The sequence below is a fragment of the Microcaecilia unicolor genome, chromosome 8 (assembly GCF_901765095.1).
Source record: "Microcaecilia unicolor chromosome 8, aMicUni1.1, whole genome shotgun sequence".
NCBI lineage: Eukaryota > Metazoa > Chordata > Amphibia > Gymnophiona > Siphonopidae > Microcaecilia > Microcaecilia unicolor.
Window position 1 is genome coordinate 243063872 of NC_044038.1, and position 17556 is coordinate 243081427.

The 17556-nt window shown below is 46.3% G+C and overlaps 1 protein-coding gene across 1 annotated transcript in view; it reads left to right on the top strand.

Moving 5' to 3' along the window:
• The first annotated feature begins 1567 nt into the window (after window positions 1-1567).
• The window catches only part of E2F1 (E2F transcription factor 1), a 45450-nt gene continuing 29461 nt past the window's right edge, over window positions 1568-17556 (top strand). The window contains exon 1 of the mRNA XM_030212155.1: window positions 1568-2353. Coding sequence (XP_030068015.1) covers window positions 2117-2353 — 237 coding nt within the window. The 5' untranslated portion in view covers window positions 1568-2116. The remainder of the gene's footprint in view (window positions 2354-17556) is intronic.

Below are 17556 nucleotides of genomic sequence, written 5' to 3' on the forward strand. Positions count from 1 at the left end.
ATCAACTGGCTCCCGTTTATCCACGTTTGTTCACCCCCTTCAAAGCAATGTAGTAGATTGGTGAGGCAAGATTTCCCATCACTAAATCCACTTTGACTTTGTCTTATTAATCCGTATCCCTCTTGGAAGTAGGTAACTTAGAAGCTCTGGGTGGGGGACTCCTCTTAAATTCTTCCCCTGTGCCTCAACATATATAATATTGAACTAACATGTTCACACTGTACTAGCCTTTGAGTGACAGTCACTGAGCTGCCCATGTGACCTAATTTTGGGAGCGAAACTTTGTAGCAATTCTGGTTGTGACTGAATTCCACAGACAGAGGCTGAACGTTCTAAAAATTTGCCTAGAAACTGGGTCATTCACACAGCGCTGCTGGTCATTAATGCCTAAGAGGCGAGGGCAGTCCAAAATTCACACTGTAGGGCAAGGGTGAGTGACCAGGTCCACAATCCAGTCAGGTTTTTCCCAATGGAGATGCATGAGATTGATTTACATTATTATTAACATTTGTATATCTTGAAAGCCTGACTGGGTTGTGACCCTTGACGTCCATAATTGCCCATTGCAGATTTATTTATTTATTTTAGCACATTTATATCCCACATTTTCCCCACATGTTTGCAGGCTTAAAGTGGCTTGCAATGTACTGATTCACATCGGTCCCCAAACCTGTCCTGACGGGACCTTGTCGCTCATGTTTTCTGGATCTCTGCAATGAATATTCATGAGAGATTGATTTGCATGCACTGCTTCCACAGGACGCATCTTTATCTCATGCATATTCAATGTCCAAAGAAACCCGGCTGGCTGAGGTTCCGCCACCAGAACGTGACACTAGGGCTGTCTAGGAACTAGTACAAACAGAGGCGCACGCACGAGAAGCCCTCGCGCCCCTCACACTCTCACGCACTCCGGCCGCCATAGCTCCTCCAGCGCCGCTTCACCCCCCCCCGCCGCCCAATGACAAGAGGCGCTCCGGCAGCCCCGGCCTCCCAATTGGACGAAGCTGCTATCAGTCAAACCCGGCGGCGTCCTCCCCTCCCTCGCCTCTGCCTGTGGACGAACCTCGTGGCTTCCCGGCCCACCAATGGGAAGGCCGCTTCCGCCCGTCACCGGCTGTCACTTGTGCGGCTTCGCAGCCAATGGCAGCGCGGATCGTCCGCTCGTGCCTGCTTCGCGGCAAAAAGGATTTGGCGCGCAAATTGTGCAGCCTGCCTGTCCCGGATCAGCTGAGAGAGCCAAACAATAACAAAAGCCAGAGCGGGGGCCGCTAGGAACCGGCGCTGCTGCTGCTCCAGAACTGAAGAAGGGATCTCAGTGCTTGAACAGCCCCGGGGTGGGAGGGAGGTGCTTCGGTTCCGGTTTAAGAAAGAACCGCGCGCGACGCTGCATTTTTCTTAGTGTTTGCGGTGAAATGGCCGCCCCGGAGCGCGCGGGGACCGGGGCGTCCGTCCCCGCCATGGACTGTCGCTGAGCTGGCAAAGTTTTTTTGGGGGTTTTTTTTTTTTTGAGGGGGAGGGGTGGGGGGACTTTGACATGTTGGTTGTGCAGCCGGTGCGCAGAGGAATGGGATTGAATCGGGCTGTGTCCCTTGTGCTTCAGGACTTCCTGGGAACGGCCTTGGACGGGCGGCCACAGTTCCTGATTTTATTTGTATAAAAAGTGTGGACGGAGCCTTTTCTAACCTTAGCAGCACATGAATGTTAAGGTTGCACCGTTTGCAAACCAGCCTTTTCTTTGGAAACGTTTCTTTTCTGCCTTATTTTATTTTTTTGCAGCAGAACAAAGGTCAGGAAAGGAGCAGCTGCTGCTGCACGAACTGCCATCGAGTTATTCATTACGAAAGAGACTCGGTCTGACTCGAGACAGCCTTTACTTTTTTTTTTTTTTTTTTTTTCTTCATATGTGATCACCCAGGACTTAATTAATATCACTGAGATCTAGGATGTGGCTGGATCAGAGACTTGAGAAATGCCCCCCTGGAAAAGGGTCCCACAGATCACAACAATGAAACGCTTCCCTTTTGAACGCCTGACCCCCAAGCAAACTTTCTGATAAATGCCAGTTCCCTAGCCTGCAGGTTGCAAGGACCACCAGCAGCTGCAGCTGCACATCATGTCTCAGGACATGGCAGCCATCCACGACTTTGGTGACTCTGTCAGAGACTTGGAGGCCCTGTGGGAGGCCGGGAGCTTAAACCTGGTGGAGCAGCAGATTGTCATCATCTCCACCCCTGACACTGTGGAAGAGGGGCCGGGGCCTGCAGAAGGCAGCCAGGCTGAGCTGCTGCTCTTTGCCACTCCCCAGGGGCCTGGTTCTGAAGGGCAAAGACCTGCTATGGGACGCCCACCGGTAATACTAGTTTAGCTCTTCGGTTACACCCTTCATGTAACAGTGAAAAGATCCTATCCTTTAATTAAGGGGTTGTGCCTTGTGAGTTGGGACCAGTGATCATCAGTCTTATAGCCACACCACTTCATAAACATAACATTGAGAGCCCTTAAAACCAGGGGGAGAGGCCTGGAAGAGGGATAGTGACTTCATTTTTGCTTTAGAATAAGATGAAGAAAGTTAAATAGTATTTTTAAAACTAAAAGGGAGAATTAGCTTTAAACTTTCAATATTGTCTTATTAGAGATGCACGACACAGCCAAAATAATGGTACAAAAGTATAGCAATTGAAAGGACAAAACTGAAACAAACCAGATCTCGGCCCTAAATGTCACCATGACCAAGACTGGAAGAAAGAAAAAAGTGTAAGATGGTGGCATCATTGGCATTTTACAGGCAAACTAGGCTGGCGTGCTTAGGGGGACCCTATCATATAGGGATCCTCAGGAGCTTAGCCTAGAATGGGTGGCAGAGCTGGTGGTTGGGAGGCGGGACTAGTGCTGGGCAGACTTATACGGTCTGTGCCGGGGCTGGTGGTTGGGCGGCGGGGATAGTGCTGGGCAGACTTATACGGTCTGTGCCAGAGCTGGTGGTTGGGAGGCGGGGTTGGTGGTTGGGAGGCGGGGATAGTGCTGGGCAGACTTATACGGTCTGTGCTGGGGCTGGTGGTTGGGAGGCGGGGCTAGTGCTGGGTAGACTTATACGGTCTGTGCTGGGGCTGGTGGTTGGGAGGCGGGACTAGTGCTGGGCAGACTTATACGGTCTGTGCCAGAGCCGGTGGTGGGAGGCAGGGATAGTGCTGGGCAGACTTATACCGTCTGTGCCAGAGCCGGTGGTGGGAGGCAGGGATAGTGCTGGGCAGACTTATACCGTCTGTGCTGGGGCTGGTGGTTGGGAGGCGGGACTAGTGCTGGGCAGACTTATACGGTCTGTGCCGGGGCTGGTGGTTGGGCGGCGGGGATAGTGCTGGGCAGGCTTATACGGTCTGTGCCAGAGCTGGTGGTTGGGAGGTGGGGTTGGTGGTTGGGAGGCGGGGATAGTGCTGGGCAGACATACGGTCTGTGCCAGAGCCGGTGGTGGGTGGCAGGGATAGTGCTGGGCAGACTTATACGGTCTGTGCCAGAGCTGGTGGTTGGAAGGCGGGGATAGGGCTGGCCAGACTTATACGGTCTGTGCACTGAAGAGGACAGTACAAATAAAAAAAGTAGCACATATGAATTTATCTTCTTGGGCAGACTGGATGGACCGTGCAGGTCTTTTTCTGCCGTCATCTACTATGTTACTATATAGCAATGCTAGACCTCAGGAGTTCTGAGCATGACTGGCTTTTTCAGGGTTCTGCAGATTTTGACATTCATGTCCAGAGGTTATAAAGATGGCTAATGTGTTTGAACAGTTTTCAGAGTTTAAAACCTCAATCTACAGTTTTCTAATCCTTTTTTTTTCCTGAACAGGTGAACCTGCCTGGCCTGCTTTCACTGTCATTAGCAGCAGAGACTGTGGGAAGGACCAAAGCCGATAATAGCAAGTCACTGGTTCTCTAATCAGTGGGGGTGGGGGCAGTGCCCACTCAAATCCTTCAAGCTGGCATTTGAAAAGAGAAGGCCACACAGGCTGTAGCCCATCTCAATTTTGCTGCTGGTTCTCCCCTGTTTTTTGGTTCCCTCCTTGCCAGCCTGTCTGTGGCCCTGCATCTCTCCCTTTCAAACCCACCTTCCTGCTGGTTCAGCAACAGCAAATTGCAAAGACTTTACATCCCTGTGCTCTGAAGACTTTGTCATCCCACCCCCCATATCACAACAAGTAGTGTACACCAGAGGGGGCAGAATGTCACAGCCTTTAGTTGCACAGGAGTGAGAAGGCTCTGTGATCATCTTTACTTTTAAATTTGCTTTGGCTGTGCCACCAGGAAGGGGAGGGCGCTTTGAAATGGAGAGACACTGGGCTGTGGGGCATAGACAGGAGGAGAGATGCTGGACTGGTGACAGAGGTGTAGGAGGAAAATGTACTGCTCCTGGGGGCGGGAGGAGAGGTGAGACTTACATGGAGAGGGAGAGATTCAGGACTTGCTGGGGTTAGGACCAAGGCACTTGCCCTGGGCCCCATATAGCCTGGTCAGAGTTGAAGAAGGAGCAGCCTGCTGGCAGGCTTTGTGGCCCGTTTTATAATTTTCTCAGCCACTAGACCACTGGGAGCATGGGCTTACACAATCCCCGATTTTCAGAGAACTTCATGAGGAGTTAGCTAAGCTAAAAGTAGACAAAACGATAGGTATGGATGAGATATACCTGGGAGTACTGAAAGAACAGACAGTGGGGTCATTAGAACTTCCTTAATCTTTTCAGTGCTTCGTTAAAAGAGTCGGGAGTGGTCCCAGAAGATTGGAAAGGAATCGAGGAAGAAACTGAGAATATTAAATGCCTTTGTATCACTCCATGGTGCGACCGTACCTCAAATATTGTGTTCAATTGTGGTCACCACATCTCTAAAAGATATAGTGGAGTTAGAAAAGGCACAGAGAAGGGCGATGAAAATGATAAAGGGAATGGGACAACTTCCCTGTGAGGAAAGGCTAAAGTAGCTTGGAGAAGAGACGGCTGAGGGGAAATACGATAGAGGTCTATAAAATACTGAGTGGAGTGGAACGGGTAGACATGAATTGCTTGTTTACTCTTTCCAAAAATAATAGGACTACAAAGTAGCAAATTTAAAACAAACCAGAAAAAAATATTTCTTCATTCAACGTGCAATTAAACTCTGGAATTAGTTGCCTTAAAATGTGATAAAAACAGTTGGCTTAGCAGGGCTTAAAAGAGGTTAGGATAATGTCCTAGAAGAAAAGTCTGTAAGCCGTTATTAAGATTGACTTGGGAAAATCCACTGCTTGTTTCTAGGATAACTGTCAAAATTATATATGGCTATAATCTACCAATCCTATATAATAAAACTCACCCTCAACGTTCTGAGGACACTGACGTCACTGTCAGGTCCTCCGGGCACTTCCTTCCGGTTCGAAGCCTTCGTGGTGGTGAAGCCACCGAAAACACAGTGTTAGGGCCCCGCCCTCGCGTCAAACGTGATGACGTCGAGGGCGGAGCAACGTCAGCAAATTAAAGGTGGCGTGCCGAGGTCAGCAACAATGGCGGACGAACGCCGACGGGGTGAGTAGGGAGGGAGGTGGGAGGGAGGTCCGGAAGGAAACCGTGCTAGCGCCCGTTTCATTGCCGCAAGAAACGGGCATGTTTTACTAGTGTAACAATAATGCTCACAGCATCCACTAGTGGTAGAATATAAAGAACACGGTGCTAATCCGTATTGGATGGAATGGAGAAGTCTCATTCAGTCACTTCAACTACTTAGGCTACTGCTTTTAACACCCTTCGGGTGAGCCTTTATAGTGTTTCTAGGATAAGCAGCATAAAATCTGTTTTACTGTTCTGGGATCTTGCCAGATACTTGGATCTGGGTTGGCCACTATTGGAAACAGGATACTGGGCTAGATGGAGATTTGCTTGTCCTAGTATGGGCTTATGTTCTTGTGAGACAGATGAATGTGGTTTCATTCCACGAAAGCAAAAGAAAGGAGTAAGTTGAGAACTACTGGCTAGTTAGTCTGACGTGATGAATTTATACTTACTATGCCGCTTTTAGTAAAATTACTGCAAATCGGTTTACAGACTAATAAAATGCAGTGAAAAGAACACCATAATTGTAGATAGGACTGGCAGAATCCAGATAAACTAGGGAAGAGAGACAGAGCAGAGAAGGAGTATAACGGGACAAGGAAAATAATAATAAGGAAAAAAAATAGACATCAGTAAATGAATGGAAACTACTAGAAGAGAGAATAGTGCAGTTTCTGGAATGCATTGGATTACAGGATCTGAGGCAGCATGATTTTACTAGGGGCAGGGTCTTGTGAGACAAATCTGATCAATGCTTTTGACCAGGAGACGAGAGAGATGGATTTGGGGGGTGGGGGTGAGAGCACCGGATGTGGTGAACATAGATTTAGCAAGGTTTTTGACATGGTTCTGCATTGGTAACTTATAAATTAACCGGAAAGCTGTTGGTATAGCCCCAAAGTAACTGACTGGGTGGGAGGCAAAATGTTTTTTTTGTAAATAGAGTGAGCGTACTCAAAGGATAAGGATGTTGTTGATATTGTACTGCAGGTACCGGATTTTGGTATGGTTCTTTTAACAGGAGGAGTGGCCTAGTGGTTAGGGTGGTGGACTTTGGTCCTGAGGAACTGAGTTCAATTCCCGGCACAGGCAGCTCCTTGTGACTCTGGGCAAGTCACTTAACCCTCCATTGCCTGCCGCATTGAGTGGGAAAGCGCAGGGTACAAATGTAACAAAAAAAAAAACATTTTGAAAGTGATATTGTGACAAGGTTATTGGATAAGTTTTTGCCTCTTTTGGGGTGATACCAAAATCTGCAACATTGTAGGCATCTTGGAAGATATAATGTGAGGAGGAACCTAATGAAGCTTAAACAGTGGTCTATGATTTAATGCTAAAAAAAGTGCATGGCAATGTTATGTTTATATTTGAGTATAGGTGTCCTTGCTGCTTGAAGGGTTGTGGCCTTCTTCTGTTCTTCTGGCTCTGCCATGTTTTGGGGATTTCTGACAGCCCTCTCTGGGATGTACTGTCTAATCTTGTCTATGGTATCTTGTATCCTGCCCTGACTAATGCATTAGGCTCCATAATCCCAAGGGAGCAGGTTTTTGAACAGAGCCGGGAGCTGTGAGATCGGGTAGGTGAGCTCTGCCCCTTCCTCTGACATCATCATTGGGTATCTAGCCCCTTAAATTTCTGGCTACTGAAGGGGAAAGCCAAAGGGGTTATGTCCTGTCCTTTGGTGTTGGTACCCCTGTTTTGTGCATCTTTATGCCTTCCCCAAAGTTCAGTACTTTCCCCACTATGATTTAATACCTTCTTTGGCATTTTAATTTTGCAACATTTCCTAGTACAATAAACAAAACCTTTTGAATATTGAACAAACTCAAGTTCTTTGAGTCAATGTCAGAACTATCCCCTCTCTGGAGTCCCTTTCGTCTGCACTCCATCTCTTCTCCCCTAATTCCAGCCCCCTACCAGAATGCCTAACTCTCCAGCCAGCTCTGCAGCCTCTCCTTCTCCCCGCCTCAAAAAAACTGCGGTTTAGAAAGTGAACAGATAAAATACAGCAGACCATACATAACAATGCAAGATAAGCAATTCTGGGACTGGTTTGTTAGGACCCACCCCTCAAAAGGTGCCTAACTTCTCTCAGGTTTCTCCAGTCTGCCACTCCTCGAAGCCATTAGCTTATTTAGGAAGTAACCACCCCCCTCCCCGATATTCAGTGCTGTTTAGCCAGTCAGAAACAGCTGCTGACCGCTTAAATATCGTTTTGTTTTTTCATTTACTGCAAATATTAAGCAGCAGAAACCGGCTAAATCACGTGACTCCAGCAGTATAAAGTGTTTCTTACATTTTTGGGATCTTGCCGGGTATTTGTGACCTGGATTGGCCACTGTTGGAAACAGGATGCTGGGCTTGATGGACCTTTGGTCTGTCCCAGTGTGGCAATACTTATGTACTTGGCATTCTGAATGGAATCTTGCTACTCTTTGGGGTTCTACATGGAATGTTTCCACTATTTGGGATCTTGCCAGGTAATGTGACCTGGATTGACCACTGTTGGAAACAGGATGCTGGGCTTGATGGACCTTCGGTCTGTCCCAGTTTGGCAACACTTATGTACTTGGGATTCTGAATGGAATCCTGCTACTCTTTGGGTTCTACATGGAACGTTGCTACACTTTGAAATTCTGCATGGAATCTTGTTATTCTTTAGAATTCTAGAATCTTGCTATTCTTTGGGGTTCTACATGGAATGTTTCCACTATTTGGGATCTTGCCAGGTAATGTGACCTGGATTGACCACTGTTGGAAACAGGATGCTGGGCTTGATGGACCTTCGGTCTGTCCCAGTTTGGCAACACTTATGTACTTGGGATTCTGAATGGAATCCTGCTACTCTTTGGGTTCTACATGGAATGTTGCTACACTTTGAAATTCTGCATGGAATCTTGTTATTCTTTAGAATTCTAGAATCTTGCTACTCTTTGGGGTTCTACATGGAATGTTTCTACTATTTGGGTTTCTGCCAGGTACTTGTGACCTGGATTGGCCACTGTTGGAAACAGGATGCTGGGCTTGATGGACCTTTGGTCTGTCCCAGTATGGCAATACTTATGTACTTACCGTTAGGTGTGGATATTCAGCGCCAGACCAGATAAGATTAGCGGTTAAATCAGACCATATAAATAACAGGACGTGTCTTTAACCGGTCAGCCGCTCAGTATAAGCTTAACCTAGTAAGTGTTTCATGACCAAAAAAGTACTGGATATTCGACGCTAATCGCTGGACATGGCTTGGCATTGAGTACCCAGGTTTAACACCAGCAGTCAAAGCACTGCCGGCCGATATTGGGCTCTTTTTGCAGAGTCGTTCACCCCGCTGTGTGCAGTGTTCTGCAAGCTTTAGCCAACTCGCAGCGCATCGCATCAATCGCTGTCATTGGATAACACTGCTGATCTTTTTATTGAAAGTTTTGAAAATAGCACAATACAGTACTTTCAGGAAATTATTTAGCCCACGTCTCAGGAAACAGAGAAGATGTGGAAATATTATACAAAGGAAATGTAATTAATCAGTAATTTCACCTGAGTTATACTTAAGGTTGTGCTGCTGATCTTGATCCATTGTCGATGGGCATAGCTTGTACTGTTGGTTCAGGTCCAATTGTAACGCCCAGGATGTCATACAGCATTTTAGCACACTGTCTCCAATATGTCTGATCCAGCTGTCACATCCCCCATGTGTATAAACGTACCCATGTGCCCACACCCCGTCCAGCAGTGATCCAGTACCGTCTTCAGCATCTTACCGAGTCTCTGTGGTATGAGATACCAATGGTACAAAACTTTTTAAGTCATTTTCCACCAGGTTTGCATATACTACAGGCTTATGAGTAAGTTGGAAAATAGCTGGTCATGTGTTGGAAGCCATCTCCTTCCCTAAATCCTGCTCCCACCATACAAGATACTTGGGTTTATGGGTCATCCCCCAGTCCATTACTTTATATAATCTGGGATCTAATCTCTGTATTGCTGCCTCTTTTAATACCTGTACTACTGGGGGTTAGCTCTTTTTCGAGATCCTCTCTATGCCTGAATTGTAAATATAAAAATAATTCTTCCTTTGCCTCCTGATAACCCTCCTGCACACCATTAAATAATTTTAACCCCCTCCACCCATCATACAGGTGTCCCATTGTAGTAATTCCCAACTCCTTCCACCCTCTTATTCTCCCCCTTCTAATGCTTGGGCCAGTAAAGGAAGTACCTCTAGGTTGGCCAAGCACATGAGTGTTCCCCTCCTTCCATTACCCCCTATATAACTTTCATCCAAACAGACTGGTGAGCTTAGCTTAACCTTGTGCGCAGTGTCTCATTATAACTTGCTCCATTAATATCCACTATTTTTGGCGTGCTCTCCTCCACTCCAGCAAAGCTGTGAACTAGGCGGGTCAATAGTATCTCACCAAATCAGGTACCCCCGTATCACTTTTCTCTTGATTTCACAAGTGGAATTTTATGAGCAAATTCTATGAGCAATAGGTGACCTCTTCCTCCATGCATGGGTAAACAGCTTCCTAGTCATATTTCTCAGCTCCTTATCTGTTATTGCCTAGGGGAGGTTCTAGCAGAGATTAAAAATAAATTTAAGTAGAAACATCATTTTCAAACATGCAATCCTCCCTGCCCAACAACGACGAAGCCACTTCCATTTTTCAGATTCTGCTGCTACTAATTTGAACAGTGGAGTATAGTTTAACTCGTACATCCACTCTACATCCTCCGGTACACACACCCTCAGATATTTAATCAGCCTCCCTAAAGGGGAAGGAAACCAATACCTCTCATCGTCTCGCTCTCCAGTGTTCTATTTTGGTGAGATTAACCTTCAGCCCTGAAAAGCAACTGTGATGCCACTCGGGGATTGACGTCAACTGCCCATAGTCAACATAATGTCATCTGCAAAAAGAGGGATCTTGTATTCTACCTTCCCCACTACTCATCACCTGTGCTTTATCATGAATTCACACTGGGTGGTTCAGCCATTAGTGAAAATAGCAGAGGTGAGAGAGGCCAACCTTTGCCTTGTACCACATTTCAAGGGGAAAAATGTAAAGTACTGCTCATTGACCTGGACTCTAGCTTTAGGCTCTGAATAGAATAAGAATTTGGGTCCAAATCGAATATTCCTCAGGGTTGCAGTTCATAAAGACCACTCTACCCTGTCAACTCCTTTTCGGCATCTATTGCCATCAAGACAAGCGAAACCTCCTACCCCTGCGCCCTTTTTCAAGTGTAAGGTCAGTATTTTGGCCACAATCTTCAAATCTGGATTTACCAGGGATCACCTCCCTTCCTTATGATCACTGTAATAATTACTGTCAACATAAACTCTTCCAGAACCTCCCCTTTCAATAAGCAGTTGAAAAATGTGGTCAAAGAAGTTACTAGCATTTGAACCGAACAGATTGACACTTGGAAGATGCTTAGCTTCTCAGTGACCCTCTCTCGAAAGATAAATTCAAGCCCTTAACGTTCAGGGACACAATCCTCAGTCTATACCCTTCCATTTTCCATTACCTTTGCCTGTTGGGCTACAAGGCATAAATCCCTCTCCTATGTACCCCTTTCCCCTGACCTTACAACCCTCCCTTCTCCCCCTCCCATTCTCCAACCCTTAATGCCCTTTTCCCTTCAGTCATCTGCACATCATCTCCCTTACAGGACACCCTTCTACAGCTATGACACCCTCCGGGTCCCTGACACCCACTAGGCCATCTTCCCTCTTTTCATCTCTCAATTATTCAAATGCTACAATATTTCCAACCATTCCACAGACACACACACACACCACTCAGCCTTAATATCTTTTTCCTAATGTCTGTCAAGATATTAATTTATCTGGAAGGGATGGGTAAATGGTTATATGAATTATAGACTCATTTTGAACCCTGAGAAATCTGAGTATATCTGATTTTCCTGGAAAGTTGGGACTTCAGGGTTTTAGCTTATGTCTGTTTTGGAGGTTTACTTGCATTCTACTTTCTGTTTGGATAAGCAGATTTCTATAGTGGTCTAGGCATGTTTCTCTCGTGATAAGAATTTGCTAAGGATGATTTTGTTCCCTTAGTGCATGCTTTAATTAACGATCCAGCCTACTGGAAATCAAGGCATGCACCAAGGTAACAAGACTTCCAAAAATATTTAAGATGTCTTCACTGATGGCGGCGAGACTGTTGACAGGGAAACATCATGTGATTACATCTTACTGATCTTGAAATTTTTCCACTGGCTACAAATGGATTGTCTGATAAAGTCTGAAGCTTTTTCGAGTCCTGCATAACAAAAGACTGTGCTATTTGGCAGACCTTGTTGAACTTTGTACCATGCTTTGAGTGATTTTTACATTGCCATCAAGGGGAATGAACGAAGCAATAGGGGATGAAGTACTTTTGTGCTTGAAACAAGGGCATGACCTGAAGAGTGATCATATCTTATGATCTTAAGATGAAACATGTAGAAAAGGCGACAGCAAAGCCCAGAAAGATGATTGGATACATAAACAAGGAATGACCAACAGGAGATAGGTCTCATTAAGGTCTCATTCAAGACTCATTCAAGAGTACTGTGTGCAATTCTGGAGGCCACACCCTTGGTTTTCTTGTAAACTGTCTCGCTATTTTCTCTGAGAGGCGGTATGTCAAATTTAATAAAATGGGATCTTGCCAGGTATTTGTGACCTGGATTGGCCACTGTTGGAAACAGGATGCTGGGCTTGATGGACCTTTGGTCTTTCCCAGTATGGCAATACTTATGTACTTAAGTAGAGTGAAGTCGGTCCAGAGGGTGGCTACTAAAATAGTTAGTGGTCTTCATTATAAGTTGCATAGGAACAGTTGGTTCTCAAAAACAAATATGTATACTTTGGAAGAAAGACGGGAGATATGATAGACATGGAGCAATACAAAGGCATTATAACATCGTCATTTTTGTTTTCCATTCTTTTCCTAATAATACCTAACATTCTGGTTGCTTTCTTAGCTGTCGCCGCACACTGAGCACAGGGTTTCAACGTATCATTCAGCTTTGCAGAGGAAGAGGAGGGACTTCTGATAACGCACCTGCCGAAGGCTCTGTACTAACTGTTTTCCATTGCTGCCATGGGCTGGAGAGGGGGAAGAGAGTCAGTGGTGTAGTGTTGTGTGCGGAACTGGAGAACCTGGGCAAGGGCACCTCGGTGGTGACCTTCACACCAGTGCTTGAGGTCTTGCAACACCCTCTGCTGAGAAGTCCCAAAGTCAAATATGGATGTGATTCCTTCAGTTGCTGCCACTGCTGAAGTGGGTCCAGCCTTGTAGGGGGATATTGTAGAAAGGGTGATGAAATGGAACACCCAAGGACTCTCTGGTTCAGTAGATGCCACAAAGCACATTGAGGATAGTTTGCAGGATCAGATAGTTGGTCAGTTTTCCTGTGTTTTGAGGTCGTGGATTCCTTTCTCCCCATCTCAGGAATAACTGAAGGTGAGAGCAGTAGATGGAGAACCAGGGGAGGCAGGGTTCTGATCCCACTGATGTTTTTTGTGGCCTTGGGCAAGTCAGTTAACCCTTGCACTGCCTCAAGTTCCGATTTAAATTGTGAGTTGTCTGGGGAGAGGGGAATACTTACTGTATGTGACTGTGACCTGCCTTGAGCTACTACTGAAAATCCAATCCCTTTGCTAGCTGAGGGCTGGGGAGTCTCCTCTTAAGGCTCAGTTCTTCAGCAGTAGTCAAGTGCCACTAGAAAGGTAACGCTTGCAAAGGTAGTTGCCTTTCTGATAGAAAGTATGCTGCAGTATTCAGCCATGACCAAGAAGGTCCATATGACTTGATAAGTAAATGCAGAATCGGATTTGGAATACTGATTTATCTTCATAGCCGGCTCACTTTAATCTCATTTGTGACTCTTTGACTGGGAATGTTCAGTTTGGCCGAGAGCCCAAGTTAATTTACAGGTAACGAGATCCTTTATTATTGGAACCTGCTTCAGCGTTACTGGCTGGAGGGGGAAGACAGGAATCTGAGATACTGTGGGCTTTCATATGCAGCATTTCGGCTAGTTCGTTTTAAGCTGGGGTTTGGGGTGACAGCCCTTCAGTGGAATACAGTGGTGGTGGTGGCTCACCACCCTCTTCTACCAGCTTTCCTGTTTTCTTTACCCCCCACCTTGTTTCTTTAATCCTTAGTCTATTATAGAGGTAGAAGTTAGGGTTAAGGATCTAAAGTAGGCTCAACCTAGTGGTTAGTGCAGTGGACTTTGATCCTGGGGAACTGAGTTCGATTCCCACTGCAGCTCCTTGTGACTCTGGGCAAGTCACTTAACCCTCCATTGCCCCTGGTACAAAATAAGTACCTGAATATATGTAAACCACTTTGAATGTAGTTGCAAAAACCTCAGAAAAGCGGTATATCAAGTCCCATTTCCCTTTCCCTATTTGAGATTCTACATGGAATGTTGCTACTATTTGAGATTCTGTTGCTACTATTTGAGATTCTACGTGGAATGTTGCTACTATTTGAGATTCTGTTGCTACTATTTGAGATTCTGTTGCTACTATTTGAGATTCTATGTGGAATGTTGCTATTATTTGAGATTCTACGTGGAATGTTGCTACTATTTGAGATTCTGTTGCTACTATTTGAGATTCTACGTGGAATGTTGCTACTATTTGAGATTCTACGTGGAATGTTGCTATTATTTGAGATTCTGTTGCTACTATTTCAGATTCTACATGGAATGTTGCTACTATTAGAGATTCTACAGGGAATGTTGCTAGTGGAGGAATAGCCTAGTTTTAGTGCAGTGGACTTTGACTCTGGGGAACTGGGTTCAATTCCCACTTCAGCTCCTTGTGACTGGGCAAGTCACTTAACCCTCCGTTGCCCCAGGTACAAATAAGTACCTCTATATAGACTATGTAAACTGCTTTGAATGTAGTTGCAAAAACACACAAAGGCCCATTCCCTTTACTGGCCCTTGGACCCCTCTGATTGAGGTGCCCACAAGATGCCTATCCTGCTTATAATCGAACGAGAAAAACGCCCAAGTTCCGACCTAAATCAGGAGATGGACGTTTATCTCACAAAAACAAATAACGCGGTATAATCGAAAGCCGAACTTGGACGTTTTCAACTGCACTCCATCGCGGAAGCGTACAAAGTTGACGGGGGCGTGTCGGAGGCGTGGTGAAGGCGGGACTGGGGCATGGTTATCACCCGAACAGAGATGGGCGCCTTTCGCCGATAATGGAAAAAAAGTATGCGTTTGTAGCTAGAATTTAGGGCACTTTTCCTGGACCCTGTTTTTTCACGAATAAGGCCCCAAAAAGTGCCCTAAATGACCAGATTACCACCAGAGGGAATCGGGGATGACCTCCGCTGACTCCCCCAGTGGTCACTAACCCCCTCTCACCACAAAAAATGATGTTTCACAACTTTTTATTTTCACCCTCAAATGTCATACCCACCTCCCTGGCAGCAGTATGCAGGTCCCTGGAGCAGCTGTTAGAGGGTGCAGTGGACTTCAGGCAGGTGGATCCAGGCCCACCCCCCCTACCTGTTACAATTGTGCTGCTTAATGCTTACTCGTCCAGCCCCCCCAAACCCACTGTACCCACATGTAGGTGCCCCCCTTCACCCCTTACGGCTATAGTAATGGTGTAGACTTGTGGGCAGTGGGTTTTGAGGGGGATTTGGGGGGCTCAACACACAAGGGAAGGGTGCTATGCACCTGGGAGCTCTTTTACCTTTTTTTTTTTGTTTTTGTAAAAGTGCCCCCTAGGGTGCCCGGTTGGTGTCCTGGCATGTGAGGGGGACCAGTGCACTACGAATCCTGGCCCCTCCCACGAACAAATGCCTTGGATTTATTCGTTTTTGAGCTGGGCGCTTTCATTTTCCATTATCGCTGAAAAACAAAACCGCCCAGCTCACAAATTGTCGAATAAAACATGGACGTCTATTTTTTTTTTAAAATACGGTTCGGTCCGCCCCTTCACGGACCCGTTCTCGGAGATAAACGCCCCTCCACGTGAGTCAAAAGAGCAAAGACACTGAGCAACATTGCAGCTTTTGCTGACAGACTTTCCAGACCTAATTCCTCTGCGGGAGGCTGCTCATATTCTATCATTCCTGCAAGACATTTTCCACCTTGGGCAGGTTGCAGAGAGGTTGTAGTGTCTGGGTTTTTGCCAGGCTTGGAGTAGAATCAGGAGGGGCAGAACAGCAAAGCATTTGCTAGGTTGCTGTGGGTGACACCCAGCAGACATGAAAGCAGGCAAAGTATTTAACGGGGCGGGATAAACCTAGAGAGAGGAAAGGTGTTTTTCTGTGTGAAATGCTTTCCATAGCAGAGGTGGGAGGGCCCCGGATGGCAGGACAGAGCAGCATTTGTTGATTTATGGGGCCTCATCTGATGTCTCCGCAGCAGTTTCAGAGCCAGCCAATAATCTAGTAAGGAGACCCCCCCCCCTCCACCCACCCACCTCTCGGAGTTATGGGTGCTGCTTCAGGATTACTTGTTGGGAACAGTGGGCTGAGTGGGAATGGATTTTGGCCTAGAGCATGAACCCCAGCAGTTACCAAAGTCCAAATAAGCTGCTTTGCTGACTATCTTAAGAACAAAATTGAATTAAATTATTTATTTACACATAAGTCAGAAATCCAAAGGAGATGTACCAGAGAGGAGGAGAGAGATTGATAAGCACAGCTCAGGAGAGGGACCTTGGGGTGATGTGTCTGAGGATCTCAAGGTTGTTGTTGTTGTTACATTTGTACCCCGCGCTTTCCCACTCATGGCAGGCTCAATGCGGCTTACATGGGGCAATGGAGGGTTAAGTGACCTGCCCAGAGTCACAAGGAGCTGCCTGTGCCTGAAGTGGGAATCCAACTCAGTTCCCCAGGACCAAAGTCCACCACCCTAACCACTAGGCCACTCCTCCACTGTTGCTACTATTTGAGATTCTACATGGAATGTTGCTATTCCACTAGCAACAGTCCATGTAGAAGTCGGCCCTTGCAGATCACCAATGTGGCCGCGCAGGCTTCTGCTTCTGTGAGTCTGACGTCCTGCACGTACGTGCAGGACGTCAGACTCACAGAAACAGAAGCCTGCGCAGCCTTCTACATGGAATGTTGCTAGTGGAATAGCAACATTCCATGTAGAATCTCCAATAGTAGCAACATTCCATGTAGAATCTCCAGTAGTAGCAACATTCCATGTAGAATCTCCAATAGTATCTATTTTATTTTTGTTACATTTGTACCCTGTGCTTTCCCACTCATGGCAGGCTAAATGCGGCTTACATGGGGCAATGGAGGGTTAAGTGACTTGCCCAGGGTCACAAGGAGCTGCCTGTGCCTGAAGGTGATGAAACAATGTAATAGGGCCAGAAGGATTCTAGGCTACATAGAGAAGGTATAACCAGCAGAAGAAAGGAGTTGTTGGTGAAGCCCCATTTGGTGTATTGTGTTCAGTTTTGGAGGCCGTATCTTGCTAAGGACGTAAAAAAGCTTGAAGCGGTTCAGAGAAAAGTGGTAAAAATGGTATAGGGTTTGTGCCACAAAACGTATAAGGAGAGTCTTGAGGACCTGAACATGTATACCTTGGAGGACAGGAGAGACGGGGGTGATATGATACAGATGTTTAAACATTTGAAAGGTATTAATCTTCCAACAAACCTTTTCCAGAGACAGGAAAGTGGTAGAACTAGAGGGCATGGATTGAGGTTGCAGGGGCAGACTCAGGAATAATGTCAGGAAATACTTTTTCACAGAGAGGGTGGTAGATACCTGGAGTGCCCTCCCACGGAAGGTGGTGGTGGAGATGAAAATGGTGACAGAATTTTAAAAAATGTGTGGGATAAACACACAGGAATCCTGTATAGAAGGCGTGGAACCAAACCAGCTTAGTGGTGATTAGATGGCACCACCAGTAATTGGGAAGCAAAGCTTAGCAGACTTCTGTGGTCTGTGTCCTGATCATGGCTGGACA